The sequence below is a fragment of the Primulina tabacum genome, chromosome 8 (genome assembly GCF_025594145.1).
Source record: "Primulina tabacum isolate GXHZ01 chromosome 8, ASM2559414v2, whole genome shotgun sequence".
In the NCBI taxonomy this organism is placed as follows: Eukaryota; Viridiplantae; Streptophyta; class Magnoliopsida; order Lamiales; family Gesneriaceae; genus Primulina; species Primulina tabacum.
The window spans coordinates 9,738,533-9,756,310 of record NC_134557.1 but is presented as its reverse complement, the minus strand read 5'-3'; the positions used below and the strand labels follow the sequence as shown (position 1 = coordinate 9,756,310).

The window sequence follows — 17,778 nt, the reverse complement described above, 5'->3', positions numbered from 1 at the left end:
TGAAAAATATGAAGAAATGACAGTTTTTCATATGATATTAGCTCCAATCAAGATTTGAAATTTATTAGGAAGTTATGGACTTGATCGTAATGGATTAAAATGAAGGAAATGGTTTAAAAGAGAGAGCATTTTAGTATTTTTTTAAATTAAGAAAGACTATATACTTTAATGAGAAATGGAAATCAAGTTAAATAAATATTAAAATCAAGTGAAAATTAATTTTTTTTGAATTTCAGTTCACATACCTATATTTTATTTCAAATAATTAATCACGACAATTACTAATGTTTTTGACAAGATTCTTTAACTCTTTAACACACTATCTCAAACTATGTTAAAACAATTCAAGACAATCAAATAATTAAATATTTCATAAAGGTGATTGCAAGCACGATCTATGCAGTCTCTTAGATTTCAACTTATTAGATTATAACTATTATCGTGTATTTAATTTCATGTGTCTATGCAAATTGTAAATCCACGGACTATATTACTCGTTTCTATTGCAAATTGTTATTTCAAACTCACTTGTAATATCAAATATCATAAAAATTGGCTACATCTTAATGATTTAAATAAAAACAAGTTATAATCAAAGATGAAGCAAAATTTGATAATAAAATTGAATAAAACAATGTCTCGAGGTTGGATCCCCTTGAACCCAACAAATATATATAAAAAATTATCTAACAAACATCATAATATATATTATTTTATTTTTTAAACATTGGAAAATATATAGTTTTCATTATTTATATAAATTTAAGATGTTTAGAATTTAAAATATTATTTATTATATTATTATTTTATAAGATATAACAGTATTTCGGTCTGACTATTCGGTTGAATCAATCCGACCAGTCGAACCTATATTAAGAACATCGCCTTTTGATTCTTATCGGGAAAGTTGTCGAAGAGAATTTTACGCTGCTTGAATGGCACAACCACTTTGATGCGTATCTTATTGCTAGCTCCTCGGCTCAGTCTCACTGGATTTTGTGATGTTGACTGGGGTAATGACCCAGACGATCGACAGTCCACTTCGGGGTTTTGCTAGTTCCTAGGTGGCTCTCCTATTTCTTGGAGTTCCAAACAGCAACCCTTAATTTCTGTCACTGCTGCATCTCCAACTCTCTTTTGTGACCATCTCAGCACGATTATTCCCCTCGGTGAGAACCCAACCCCGTCTTACATTTCCTCCGTTGATCAGGTTGTGGACATCTTTCTGAAGACTCATTCTACGGCTTCATTTCCTTGTCAGCATTTACATGCTTAGGCCTCTCACATGCTTGCTCGAGGAATGCATGCGTTGGCTCATGGAAGCTTGTAGATTTTCATTTAGTTGTGATAATATAACAAGATTAGATTCTTTCCGTTATCCTTTCTTTTTTTATGTATCGAGTGTTTGTATCCTAAACGGGGCAACTTTAATTACATTGAATACATATAAAGTTAATCCAAATACTTGATTTCTTCGTATCTCTAACTTGAACATTGGACCGAATCAGAGTTATAGTGGCTTGTTTCGATGGTGACGAGAACTTAGGGCTTTTTAACCAAATTTTATAATAGTTTAGTAAAATAAAGTAATAAAAAATGAGTTTGTCAAAATAATGTGTCACGACTCTTGAATTTTTTTTTAAATGCAAGTAAATCAAGTCACGCCATCTCATATGGCGTGACTTGCTTAATATTTTTTTTTTTTTAAGTAAGGCACGCCAATTGAATAGGCGTGACTTGCATTTACCTTTTTTAAAAAAAATAATAATAATACAAGTGACTTGCTTTAATTATTTCAAAGCAACAACATAGCTTTAATAATTTCGAATTCATTATAATATCATATAATCTCTGTAAATTGAATACTTCATTGTTTCACTTCATTCATCCATTTCTTATTTTTCATTGGTAAGTTCTCGTAAATGTTTGAATTTATTTTTTCACTTCCTGCAAATTTTTATTAATTTGATTTTTATTTTTTTTCGTAGGTACATTTTTGTTCCAACTTATATTAAGGCATGAATAATAACATAAATTATTTATGTTCAATATTAAATTTATAAATGAAATTATTATATATGTTAAACTAATTTTTTCGTGTTATTTATTTTTTTTTACAATTTTAATTATTACGTGATTTTTTAGTTATTACTAATTTTTGTAAAGAAATTTCGAAATCATTTATTATGATAAATTTTCATTATCATTATTTTTTAAAAAAATGTTAAAAAATTTATGTTATATGCTATTTTTTCAGTTGCTATTATTGTTTTATTATTTTATGATAATTATATAATCGTATAGTACGATAATAATAATTTTAATTTTATTTGTTTGTGTATATATTTGTTTCACATTTAATATAAAAATTTATTTTTAAAATAAAAATCATGTATTTTTTTGTTTAAAAATAAAATATCACTTTTTATAATTTATTTGAAAAAATACACTATCCCATATAATTATGAGATACAATAAAATGTGGAATATCATAAAATAATATACTATAAAATTAATTTAAATATGTTTTCATTTTTGTTAGGATTAATTATAATAATAATGATGATAATGCTAATTTTTTTTACTATACTACTACTCAATAATAATAAAAATAATAATAATATTTTTTATTTAATAAGTTAATAATAATAAAAATAATTATGATAAATCAGTTTCATACTAAATAGGCAAAAAAATAATAGTAAAATCATTTAAATTTATAATTTTTTAATAAATTTTTTTATAATAATAAATTTTATATTAGTTCTGTAAAATAAATAAACGGTCATACTAAATACGAATAAATTTAATAATAAAATCATACTACTTATTTTTATTTAATAAATTAAGAACAAAAAAAATATTTATAATAATAGATTTTATATTATTTGTGTAAAATCAATCAACTGTAATACTTGTTTTTTTTATAACATACCTAAATAAAACAACAACAATAATAATTGCAATTATAAGTATTATTGTTATTCTAAAATAAAAATCGTATTCTTATTTGTATCTTACAAGCTAATGATAATAAAATAATATGTTTATAATAATAAGTTTTCACAATGAGCATGTGAAATAAAATAATAATAAAATAAATTAATTGTACAACCCGATTTTGTATTTAATATGTTAAGAACAAAAATACAATATTTATAATAATAAATTTTATATTACTTGTGTAAAATAAAATAACTGTAATACTTAATTTTTTATATGTTATCTATATAAAACAACAACATCAATAATAATTATAGATATAAGTATTATTATTATTTTCTAAAAAAAAGTTGATTATTATTTAAAAATACAAAAATGGTATTTCTTAGTTGTATCTTTTAAGTCGATAATATTACAGATAATAATTTTTATAATAATAAGTTTTGATACTACGCATGTCAAATAAAATAATAAGAAATGAAATTAATTGTAATATTTATTTGTATTTAAGTACTTAAAAACAAAATTAACAATATTTATAATAAGAACATTTTATTATTTGGGTAAAATAAATTAATTGTTATACTAATTTTTTTTATATACTACCTATATAAAACAACAACTATACTAATTATTATAATTTTAATTATTGTTATTTATCATTTGCATAATATAAAATAATAAGAATAACTAATAATACATAGAAACATAATTGAGCATTTTAATCATAAACTCGAAACGTAAGATTATGATAAATTCATAATTTATATTCGAATACTCAAGTAAATTAATTTATATCAACGCTTACCTCAAATAGAAATTTAAAATCAAAATTTTATCTGTAAATATATAATCACAAATAAATAAATTAACATTTTTAATCAAACAGTTGAAGGACAAACTTAATTTGAAGCATATAAACATCATGTGCTGAAGTGCAATTACTTGATCAAACATCGAATGAAAATCCACATGAATGAACACTAACGATACATTTAAATTCAGAGAATGAAGAATGATAAAAGTACAAGAATAATACATTTGAAACGAAGGCAAATGATATATAAGCAAATTTTCATATCAAAAACACGCCATGTTAGTAATGATCTGTGATACATCACATCACTTTAACACGCGAATTTTAATTAAATTTTTTTTAATGTTTTCTTTGTAAAAGAAAAGAAAGATGCATGCATTATTGACTGTAATGGGTCGTCAGCCTTTCACATGACATAGTTCCTCCACCACGAGCGTCTAGCAATTAATTTTAAAAAATATTAAGCAAGTCACACATATTCAATTGGCGTGACTTACTCTTAAAAAAAACTTTCTTAAGCAAGTCACGCCATACGAGATGGTTTCGAAGCAAGTCACGTCATATGAAATAGCCTAACTTGCATTTTAAAAAAAAATTGTCAGTCACGCTTCTTCACATTACTTTCACAAACCTATTTTTTCTTACTTTATTCTATTAAACTATTATAAAATTTGTTATTTGTCAAAAGGCCCCTAGGGACTTACTGGATGGGGGAAAATTAAGAGAATATCTACTTTTTGTGAAAAAATTACATATAATGGTTCATATGATTTTTAAAGGAGTATGTTACTGTTAGATGCAGATAAATAAGAGTAGGTTTTTTGTGAGATAATTTCACGGATTTTTATTCGTAAGATAGTTTGACTCGATCTATAATTATTATAAAAAAAAAATGATATTCTTTCATGAACTGGGTCGGTATGGAAATGCATCTCACAAAGTTGACTCATGAGACGCTGTTTTGGGGACGAAGAAATTCATTGTAGAAGTCAAGAAAATATGAGTATCACTTGAGAACCACGTGATTAGAATCACTGTACTTTTACTTAATACGTAATATAAATTATTTTTATAAACAATCACTTGAGAACCACGTGATTGGAATCCACTATTTCCATTGTTCTTTCTTTCTTTCTTTTTTTTTTTTAATCAAAAAAAAGGCCACGCAGAACATACATTACAACAAAAAGAAAATCATGTTTTTGGATATTAGAAAATCAACACCTGGAGCCACAACATAATTATAATCAATATCATGTGCCAAGTAACGTGATCACACACACTGAAACTGTAACAACCAATCTGGAAGTCAAGAGTTGCAATATAATATTACAGTCAAACAAGGAATCACATGATGCCACTTGCTCCGGGTTGATTGCAAGGAAAGGATAAACAAGAATCAAAGATCAAAGATTATATAAATCTCATTACTACACCTTAATCACATTCAAATCTAATAAGGAAAAGTCTAAAGTTCAGCTCTTTATACCAAATTATGAAGCCTTGCCAAAGGATGTTGGTGATTTGGGCTCTGGCATTGGTGCTGGTTCTGCAATGCTGCGAACACCAGGCACAAGCAACTAGGTTCCTCTTGGCAAAATCACAAATACCCTCTTCGGAAAGTGCGGATCGATCTTCACAGGATCTTGAAGATTTGCATGTGAACGAAAAGAATCCATATAAGGTGCTAAATACAAGCTACCGAATCATACCTCCAAGCGGATCGAATCCAACACAGAACAAGTAATTTTGAATTCCCAAAAGTTTCAGACATTTTTCCTACTAAGAAGTTTTGGTCAATATCACGGTTTCTTGTGCCAGGTGCAATCCTCCATGAAATTACTGAAGGAAACATCAAGTAGCAATGGAGACTACCCGCTGGACTAGTCTTTCATGCAATACTGATACAGTGTTCGCCACTTCATCCTTTTGGATCATAGTTTACACCTTTTGGTAGGATAGGATCACTTTGTGCAACTTATGATGTATCCAATTTTGCTGTGATCACATTTGTAGTTCCTAGCTTAGCCACGTGAATACAACAGATTTGATCATATCCGAAAACTGTGTCACCTCTCTGATTCTTGTTGGCCCAGTTAATAGTTAAAGAATTGCAAAAATAACAGCAGACAAAGGGGAAATGAACAAAAAAGCTTATTGCCCAACAATTTCAAAATCCATCCCATGAGTGATTTCTTCTCCTTCTTACCAGTAGATGATTTCTCCGCGCCAAGAAATTCTTCAACACTGCATTTTCAATAAAGCTACTAACGTTTCTACTTTTAATCTTTTTGGATTTTCTTCTGAAAGAATCATCATCGATGCCGTCTTTGGGAAACCCATTGCTTTCTGCCACCCGCTTGTTGAATGACCGACCTTTTATGTTTAGTGGAACCCTGGTGAGCCAAAAATGGGGAACCTGAAGAGAAAAAACTATCGATCATCGTTTCTCATGCCCTTTAATGTTTCGGGTTGTGACTTGTGACTTGTATCAGCCAGAAAATCAGAGCTTCGGGATGACTGTCTCCCCTTTGGTCCAAATGCTGCCTGGAAATCCTTGTAAATGGATACTTTAGAAGCTTGACTCGATCTCCATTGTTCTGGGCGCCTCGCGAATCTAATAGTGAGCAATAAAGGGTACTAGGTATAATATTTTTTATAATTCATTTGATTTATATTTAAATGATGATCAAAATATAATTATAAGAAATAGTGAAGGACTACACTGTAATTTTGATATATAAATTAAAAAATAAGTTGAAAAATAAAAGAATAAAAAAATGACATCGATAAAAATTGAACCTTTAACCTTAAACCCCAGAAAACACTGACTCTATCCGCTGAACTACATATACCTTACATTAAAATTTTAACATTTTATTAATATATATAATTATCAAAACAAACCATGACACCAAAGTTAGTTACTCTAAGTGTCTCAAACTTAGTAAAATAGTATAAATTATATATCAGTTAACAAATTAAAGTAGAGATACAAAACTCGTTATGGAATTCCTTTGGAAAACGAGAAAAATTCCAGGAGTGCAAATTCATCAATTACCAAAAACACCTTGCCAAGGAATTTAGATTGATATATGAAAAAAATAGTATAATCGGTAAGTTATGATATTACTTGGGACAATTCAAAAAAAGAAATAAAATTATTCATTACAGTATAGAAACCTATGATCATCGCACACAATTTCTCCCCTTGTTGGCAACTTGAAATCACTTCCCACCATCTCAGCCACCTTACCCACACAAAATCTACTAAATATCCGAAAATTAAATTAAAAACAGAAATCTGATGCACAACGTGAAAATGAACAAAAAGGTTAAAAAAAACTATTCAGATTATGGAAAATGCGAACATACAATTAAAGACATTTTATTCTGAAAGTGGTGACAGTGGATCTTATAATGAATTTTATATGACAAAATTCATTCAGACCATACTCCCTTAGTTGAGGCCTCATGAAGTTTTTCGACTCTGATTAAATAAGCAAGTTTTATGCCTCACACAATCTCATTCAAGGGATGAAAAACAAAAAGTCTATTTTTAATCATTTTTCTTGCACCACCTAATGTTAATATACATTTACGTTGGTAAGACACGTTAAAAAAACTTGGAGAATATTCAAGTTGAGCAAAGCAACAATTCCAATGAGAAATGGAAAGTATACTTACCTCTCAACATCAAGTTTCTTCAAGAGGTAAGGGCCCTGTCTAGTCTTGGATAGCTCTGTTTGGACCAGTAGAAGTTCTAATACAATTGTTTCTCTCAGAATGATATTTTGCTTGATTGACCCAAGTCTTGATTGTTCGACCAAGTCTTGATTGGTTGACTCAAAAGTTGTGATTCATATGGCAAAAATTGGGTCGACCAATCAAGACTTTGGTCGAGTTGGTAGACCCAAAAGACCAACAAGTTGGGTCTACCAACCAAGACTTGGGTCGACCCAATGATTTTTTTTGGGTCGACCATGGTGGTTTCTGGGTCGATCATGTTGTTTTTGGGTCGACCCTGTTGATATATGTCTGGGTCGACCCATGTTGATTTTGGATCTACCAAGGTTGTTTTTTGGTTCGACCCTTTTTCTAACACATGAATCCATGGATTTCACAAAATATGACCGATAATTACTTAATTTTGACGGATAATTACACAATTTTGACCAATTGCATGTTTTTAACATATGAATCACATAATTTCACAAGTATGTTCTACAATATTACATGATTATGTTATATGTTATGACATATGAGTCACAATTTCACCTATGTTACATGTATTTTGACATATGAGCCACAATTTCATTTTAACATATGAATCACAATTTCACAATTATGTTACATGTTTTAACATATGAATCACAATTTTACAAATATGTTACATGTTTTGTTAACATGTGAATCACAATTTCACAACCAACTATTTTACATGTTGTTTTAACATATGAATCACAATTTCACAAATATGTTACATGTTTTGTTAACATGTGAATCACAATTTCACAACCAACTATTTTACATGTTGTTTTAACATATGAATCACAATTTCACAATTATGTTACATGTTTTGTTAACATATGAATCACAATTTCACAACCAACTATTTTACATGTTGTTTTAACATATGAATCACAATTTCACAATTATGTTACATGTTTTTAACATATGAATCACAATTTCACAAGTATGTTATATAATATTACATGTTTTAACATATGAATCACATATTTAACGTATGAGAACATAAAATGCAGTTTACAACACACATGTGGAGAGGACAATTTACGTGGTAGGGGACATCCAAGAGCTGATTCAGCTTGGGTTGCAAATTTGATAAAAGACAGATTAAGGGGAGAGTCATTTGATCTTCCATGTTAGATGATGAAAGATATATATAGAGATTATGGAGTAGATTTAAAGTATCACAAGGTTTGGAAGGGCAAGGGATTAGCATGACATTATATTTCATGGCACATAAAAGGGGTGTTGTGTTAGATTGATATGGTATTGTCGTGTTGTTCGAGAAAAAATCATGACAATACGGCGGAATGTGAGATTGATGCATTAAATAATAAATTTAAATTATTGTTCATTTGTTTCAATGTATGTGCAGTTGGTTCTGCTACTGGTTGTAAACCGATGATTTTTCTGGATGGCATTCACATAAAAAAAATAAGTACAAATGTAATATCATACTTGTGGGAAACAATGTCGATGATTTGTTTCAATGTATGTGCAGCTTGTTTTGCTACTGGTTGTAGACCGATGATTTTTCTGGATGGCATTCACATAAAAAATAAGTACAAAGGTAATATCATATTTGTTGTGGGAAACAATGTCGATGATGATCTTTTTACATTTCATATTTTGTAGTGAATGCTGAGAATGGTTGTAACTGAGATTACTTATGTTTAGGTGTCCTACTTTCACATCATATCATGGGGTTAAAAAATTTCATGTTTTTCTCTAATAGACATTGGTATTATCAAGGTTGTTAAACTATTATTTTCAGGTAGCCACCGTGGCTTATTGTTTGAGGCACTTGGTGCATAATTTTGTGAAGTAGGTTAGTAACTGATTAATTTTAATTGAAATTTATAATAGTATTATTCCTTTATTTTTATATAAACCAATGTTTTTAATTTGAAATGTGTTAATTTTGTTGTCATTAAAGGTGATGTGAAGTTATCGGTTACACAACAAAAACATCGGTCTTTTGTGTTTAAAAATATTTTACGATTTTATTAAATTGGGTCATTTACTTTATCTGTATACTCATTCAAGATGTATAGATAAAACCCTTGAATATATTTTAAGTACCATGAAATCCAAAAATCATGTGAATCATGAAATTCGTTAAGAAGTGTACTGTATATTCTAAATTCTTTCATAGTCAATTCAGTCGCCAAAAAGAAAGATAAAGATTGCTCGAACTCGAGACCGGTATATGTGATGTTAACGCCACGCTTCATTAGTATGGGAATAGAGATGTCCGATCATACCGATGAGTGATTATAAAATAATTGCACTCAACAACCCTCTTTTAGACTTTTCAAGTGGTTATCACTTATTAAGTATATTAGTCCGCGGTTATGGTTGTAAATCATTAGTCTTTAAACTCGAGACAACATAAGGCTCTACATATTAGCACCATACTTTGACTTGTTTACCGAATCCAAGAGGGTCATTCGGTGAAGAGATTAAGAGTATTCCTGACATATGTAAGATCTGATGTATTGTAGTTGGGAATTCAACGCTTAACTACGGGTGTGTATATCATATTGATATAATGAGTTAATAGTATAAGAAATCTCTAACCAGAGTAAGACACGTACATTATGAAAAAGTGTTTCTTTATTTGCACATACTATGCCACTATGATTACTCAAAGATCCATCACATAGTTGTCGAATTCATTTGGAACTCTCGATATACCAATGGTTGCATATTCGATCATGATATATGTGTTGAAGGAACCATAATGCACGCTAATCATAATTTACCGTTTCTTGCAGACACTATTATTGATGCTTAGGGGATCATAAGACGATGCTATTAGGCGCTTTTACCATGATCCAATGGATGCAATAAGACTTGAATTCCGATGTTCTTGATCAAGAGGTTAATGAAAATAATATCACTAATCAAGGTAACCCCAAATAAGCATAAATAATGTCTTGAATCACATTGAAGTTGTGAACTCATATTTGTTGTATCACTGTACCATTGAGGGTCATACAAGTATTGAACTTTATGTTCCCACTGAGATAGTTAAATTCAATGAGTTGAATTTGACGAACATACGTTTGATAGAAATCAAATATATAGCTTTTAAAAGAGTATGAATGTATTCCATGTTTGAAAATTTTATGGAAGCTAGTTTGACTGTTAAATTTGTGAGAAGATTGCAACTGCCTCATTTAATAAAGAAGTTTTAAAATAGGCAACTGCCTTATGAAAGAATTTTGATCTTCAAAATTTTTATTATAATAATGAGATTTGTACTCTCGTTACATCGAAGCTATCTGATCGTCAATTGATATTATAATAAAATCACAATATTCAATTAGTAATTTAGAATATGTCAATTAAATATTAATTAGTAGTTTTTACTACTATATTAAAATTTTCATGGAATACTATAGAAGGACCTATAATTAATTAATTAAATAATAGTTCTTTATTTATTTTTATATATTGTCAAAAGTTGAAAAAAATATTAAATGAGATCAAGACTCATTGGATTATTTGATAAGATTGGAGAATTCTAATACAAATCTAACTAGTAGAAGTCGTAGTTAGATAAAGAAACGCAATGGAGATTTTTGACAAGGTGAAAACTCTAAGTAAGAATCCAATTAAGATTCAAACTTAAGAGTCCATTAAGATTCTAATTTAAAGCCATAATAAGATTCTAACTTCGTTCAGATGAATTATAAATATGACAATACGTGTCATGTTAAGATGCTAGACTTTTTCACTCTTCCTCACAACTCAAAAAGTCGTATGTGTGTTAATCGAGAATTAACGAGCAAGTCTTTGAAGATTTTGGTAGGGTAATCAAAATTAACTCACGACCATTCTTCTTGATTTTGGAACCAAAATTTGTCTTGGTCAATTATCACATGTCTCGGCCATTCTTGACTAAGAATCAAAGATGACTCGACCAATTTCGATTGGGAATTAGAAACAAGACTCGGTCTCGGCGTCGCCAATCTCAACACAAATCTTGAAGAAGGCAATTGATTTCGCAAAGACTTATAAAAACTATCTCCACTTGAAATCCAGTTTGAAATATAAGGAAGCGTGCGGTTCCAAACTTGATTAATCGGGCGATGGTCAATTTATCTAGTCGAAGAGTTTTTGTGGGTGTGTTCGACAATGATGTTTAGTAACTTTCAATGACTTTTTAAAATGATAGATTTATGTAGATTTGGTAGATTTTTTTTATTGACTTTTATAGAATATCACAAATTTGTAAACATAATTTCATGGACTTTTGTATATATTTGCAAATTTTTTGATTGATGGTACAAATTTTGTACTTTTATAAATAAATATTTTTTTAAATTTCTTTGAACTAGTAATTATTTGACATAAATAACATATTCACTTTGAAATAAATTTTATAATGCAAAAAAATTTAATTATTTAAAAATTTAATATGTTTAATATATGAAAAAAAACACAATTCAATTTAACAAAATCAAAATTTCAATCATCTGTCTAGTCAATATGCATAAATAATTAATCAATAAAATTTTAATTTATAAGCATATATAAAAATTTAAAAATATTTATATTTATATATATACACATATAACAAATTTTTATATAATATAGGTAAATAAGCAAATCAAACACCTTGTATCGAGTAAGGTTATCCAAATTTGGGACTTCCTTGATAGCATTCCAACACGCGTCACCTGCATTCCCTATTGATTATATTTTAGAAACTATCTTATCAAGAGTGTGAGATACTTCACGCATATCATTTGGGTTTGTATTCTTGAATGTGTTTGATTTTGCTTCAAACTTGGCCCTATCTCGTTTTCTAATTGTTAGTGGAACGTTTGAATTTCTGGGAAAATGGAGGCTTGTTTGAAGATTCTTGTTTCACTTTGCACGAATTCACCACTATTATAATCAAAGATATAATAATCTAATAAATTTGTTTCCCTATTTTCTTCTATATCAAATGTTCTTGAATCAGTGTCATCTCCTAGTCCAATTGAGTATTTTCCAGTAGTAGTTCCTGTCTCAACTGCAATTATCAAATCTTCATAATCCTCAAAAGTGTTTGTCCGATAGTGTTCATGTGTTGGGATGAGACTAGTAGAGAATAAAAAAATCAGGTCTTAAAACTAGTTATAATTATAAATATAAATATTAATTTTATTATTTTAACTCAAAGACTCTTACCTTAAAATAATCCTCCCATTCTTCGTCTTTGGCGGTGAATTTCTTTGTCACAGATTCTCATCCAAAACCAGAGTTATGACGTATAAGCTTACAATAATTGTTGTATCGTTGTTTGAACCACTTTAAACGAGTTTGATATTGTATAATAATCTTTTCACATCCAAGTTTTTCATTTAGAGCAGGAAGTATTTTTTTGACTATGGTTTTTTTGTTAGATACTCCATTCTTATCACACAATCCTTGCATTGTAGCATCAACCATGAGTTTTAACAATTCATTACTCTCTTCAGTCGTCTACATATTATATTTTGCTTGTGAATCTGCCATAGATAGTATTACTTGCATAAGATAGAAAATATTCAATGATAAGAAGCTAACAAGCATATGTATTTTACTATGTATTGACCAAAAAAAGCAAATAAAAATAATCTCCGACATAAAATAAAATCAATAAATAGTGATATGGGGAAGCCTGTTTTTATTTGTATAAAACTAGCAAATAATTTATTGGTCTATGATTTTAATTGTTCACTGTTACAGTCAAGTAAAAATTATTATCCAAATTTATGTAATCGATTTTTTAATTGTTGAATCATTGGATTGAGAAAATACATAAATCGAAACAGATTATTTTTTTAAGAAGCCGAAAGTCAGATGTACAGACTTCCCATATCACATTATATGTAAAAATTTGAAGCACACACATAAACAGACAGAAACAAACAACGAACGGAACACATAAAGAGATACATAGAAATCATAATATGTTTTTGTAATCAAGTTAATAACGATTCAAAAAAGAATCATACCTCTGAAATTCGAGGAACCCTCGACTTGTCTTTAAAGAGGAGAAAAGTGCCGTCTTTGAATGATAAAGAGATATATATGAGTGAGAATGATATTTTGTTTGATTGAAAGTCTACCAAAGTCTCTAGGGTGAGTAGAAGACAATTTTTGAGTTTCTAAAGTTGTACCTAGATTTTAAAGGTTTGTACGTAAAGAATTATACTATAATCATTATAAATCTATAGAAATATTGTATACCTATAGATTTTTATAGATTTTTAAAAGTTAAGTTTGAATACCTCTATATTTTTTAAGATTTTAGAAAAATCTAATTTGAATACCACTAAACTTTTATATAGTTTATAAAAATCGATGTTCAATACATCTAGACTTTTAAACTCTACTCCAATCAAGATATCATGGAGGAAGGTAAGGACCAATCCTAGACTCAAAGAAGTCTAGGTTGATTCCTAACTTTATATACCCATTTTCGTTTTTTTTTTTAAAATTTTAATTATTTTTATCCATCGCACGGAAACATGGTCTTTTAAATATTTTGAAATACCACAGCGTGAGGTGCTTGGTGTCTCAATTTCCCTCTTAAAACCCTAGGGTTTATAACGACAGATTCTATTTTATAATACTCAACGATTCTCCCCAGTTTCACAAATCCCAGGTATCTTCTTAGTTATGGAAGTTGATATGGAGACTTCTCCCAGCTATTTTGATCCTGAAGATTTCAGCAGCAGAGAACGGTTTCGTCGATACGGGTAATTTATTTGGTTATGCTTTTTGTTCTTTTAATTCAATTATGTTTCAGATGTCAGAAAGCTCAAATTTTTAATTTTTGGGTCTCTAATTGTTCTCATTTTTCACAAACATTCTACAAAATTTGATCTCCCCGCGTCTTAGATTTTTTATGCGCTGGAAAACTCAAAAGTCTTGTCCATGACGTTATATTTTGTTATTTTACACAATTTAATTCAAGTGAAAAGAAAAATGCTGTTCCTCGTATGCATGGATTCCAATATATGGACTAGCCGAGTAGGAGTGCAAACGAGTCAACCTAAGAGTAGTTCACGAGCGGCTTGTTCAAAACTCGAGTTCGAATAGCTTGAATCTTTAATCGATTCGAGCTCGATTTTTACATGTGACACACACACACACATGCACACATATATTCTCGGGTCTATATATATATATATATATATATATATATATATATATATATTCTCGGGTCGAGCTCGAGCTTGAAAATTAGTACTTGATCTAGTCGAGCTCAAATTCAAGTATACTAAATTTTTTTCGAGTCGAGCTCGAGCTTGATTGCACTCTTAATATGGACTGTATTGTGATTTGCTGAAATTGCACGCATTCATTTCCTTGTTCTCTCGAGCCCCCTGCCCTTTTTCTTTGTCAAATTGTTCTTTTTAATAAGGCCCCCCATCATGAGGTACTCAGTCGGAGAAAATGCGTGCATATGAGAGTTCTGGAGTTCCATACTGATGTGTAGCTTTTTATATTTCTATTCGTTTGAAAAGATTTCTGATTATAAATGTTGAAGTCTTACTCTGCAGTCTGCACCATTAAATACATTTTATTTTGGTGAGCGGTGCAGGTTTAGTCTATGCCTGGATTTAAAATATGCTCTCTATCTTGAGTAAATATTACAGAAACATCATTTGGTTTTCATTTTACGTTAGCCAGACTTTTAATTCTCCTGATTTGATATGAAAGCAAAGTCAATATGTGCAGGAAAAGACATCCAGGTTCAAGCCTGTCATCACACTATGATAATTCAGCTTCAAGTTTTCGTAATGCTGCACTTTTTCTTGAAGACATAAAACATGAGGTTGAGAGCCTTGACACAGATAATGATGGAGTGCCTTTTGAATCTGCTTCTAAGAGAAGATCATCTGTTGAGAGGCAGGAATCATCCAGGGTGGATGTGAGTGGTGATGCAACACGCCGACGGGAAAGTGAATCCCTGAAGATTTGCAAACAGGAAGTTGATGTGGGAATTGAAAGTGGTGACACTATGATCCAATTGTTTGCTTCGCTTTTGGATAGTGCCCATCAAGGTGCGTGTGCAAAAATGTTGCTTCATATAATGTCATTTAAAAGTCTGATGATTGGACTAAAGTTTGAACCATGTGGGTGAAATTATTTTTCTGACCTTGCTAATAAATATTGCTCCAGACCTGAGCTATGGCATTTTGCTAATTGGACTAATGTGGAAATGATGTAGATGAAATTTTTTTTAAGACCTTTTTACTCATGGGTTTCTTAACTTGAGATTCAGGTCTAACAGAATTACTAGTCACTATTTTCTTTCTTTCTTTTTCGATGAGAAACAATCTACTTATTTTTATCTATTCATATAATCTCGAAGACTTACGATGTCCTCTTTGTTATCAAGGTGTTTTCCTCAATAAATTTTGTTAATACATCGGTTGGTGCCTTCAAATCTCCACCTTTATTTTTTAAAAAATTATTGATTCCTAATTTTCAATGTTCTCCCACAAATATGACTCAATTAAAAAACCTCATTATGTACCAGGGCTTGCAATGTTATTGTTCCGTATTATCTCATCCATAATTTTGTTGAAGATGAATCAAAGATCTCAAAATCTAGAAATTAAAACTGCTGTTGATAGACAATGATTATATGTTGCTAGAATTAGTATTAAGCTGGGCTCTTGGATATGCCAAATAACGATAAAGAAAAAAAAGTTTATTTCTCTTCTTCATTGTAAATGAGTTTGAACCGTATCTGTTTTTTGTAAGTGCCACTATTTTTCGGCCTTCTTGCTGAATAATTCACTATTTCCTCAATTTCTGCATCGGGAATAGCCAATTTAGTTTACAGGATGAAGGGGAGTGATTATGCCTGTTTCATGATCATTTTTACTGTGAAGTTAACTTGGAGGATTTATTTATTTAATTTTTCCAGATTTTGGCACTCTTTCAGTTGATAACAATGTAAATTTAGCAATTTGATTTGCTGGTTATCTGTTATATTTGCAGGGTTGATGCCTATTTCTAAGCTGATTTTGCAATTTGAGAGTTCTTGCCGCGATGTTTCTGAGACGATTAGGTATTGACTCAATCATTGTTATCTTTCATTTCGCTTTTTCGGGATTCGGGATAACGTTGCTGTTGGAAGTACTGGCATAGCACTATATGTTGCACTATATGTTGAAATATGTAACTAGAATAGATTAAATTAAACCTTGTTTAATTATAGTTGATAAGATATCTTATCTTCGGTAGAATTGTAAATTGTTTAGATTGATGGTTTTACCCAAAGTCTTGGAATTATGATTTGTAATCTGCGCACTATTTAAAAGGGTGTACCCTATGAGTGAAATATACGAGAAATCAAACTAATTGATCTCTTTTTCCATTGTATCATGAGCCGAAGGATTTCTTAGTTAAAATTGGCCAAAACTGACTCTAGTTCCTCTTCCACAACACCTCTGACAAATCCAAAGGCCGCACATAACTCAGGTTGCAATTCCGATTGTGTTTCTTCGTGATGCTGATTCTTCTTCTCTGTCGATAACAAGCCTTCATTTAATTGGCAAGAATTATCTACACTGGGCACAATCGGTTAAAATTGTAACTTGTGCCTGAGGAAAGCTGGTCAATGTCACTAGCAAATTGTGCGCTCTAGAATCCATAGACCCTTTACGTAAAACATGGGTTGTGGAAAATTCAATGCATGACTTATCAACTCAATGGAACCTCAGATAAGTCATCATTATCTTTGGTTTATGACAACTAAAGATGTACGTATTCGGATCTTGGCAAGGCTTCCCCAGATTTTTAAAATTCGAGCGAAGCTCTAAGAGATAAAGCATAGATTGAAAAGTGTGACCCAATATTTTTCGGATCTTCAAGAGATGTGCAAGAACTCGATTTATTCTTTGATGAAGAAATGACTTGCACAAATGCAATGTCAAACAACGAACAACTCTTGAGAAGGAAATAGTTTTTGATTTTTTAGCGTGCCACAATCATGACCTGGATGATGTGCGAGGAAGAGTTGTGGGTCTCCTTTGACGAAGTATGCTTTTGCAGAAGTTTGGCGGGAAGTTCATAGGAAAGTGATCTTGCTTGATGACGCTCCGACCTTTCCAACTTCCCCTGAAGGTTCTGCTGTAATCTCACATAAATTCTTACCTTCCAAGAGGTATAATCGTGATCAAAAGTCGACCACAAGACCTGTCTGTGAATACAGCCATTACCATGGTCATACAAAGGACAAATGTTGGGAACTCAGCGGCAAACCTCCC

General features: G+C 30.3%; 1 protein-coding gene across 1 annotated transcript in view; it reads left to right on the top strand.

The window, feature by feature from the left end:
* The first annotated feature begins 14,056 nt into the window (after positions 1–14,056).
* Positions 14,057–17,778, top strand: part of LOC142553679 (nuclear pore complex protein NUP107) — a 31,568-nt gene continuing 27,846 nt past the window's right edge. Inside the window, 4 exon segments of the mRNA XM_075664117.1 lie at positions 14,057–14,131; positions 14,171–14,250; positions 15,236–15,561; positions 16,508–16,577. Of these exon segments, the coding sequence (XP_075520232.1) occupies positions 14,171–14,250; positions 15,236–15,561; positions 16,508–16,577 (476 nt within the window). The 5' untranslated portion in view covers positions 14,057–14,131.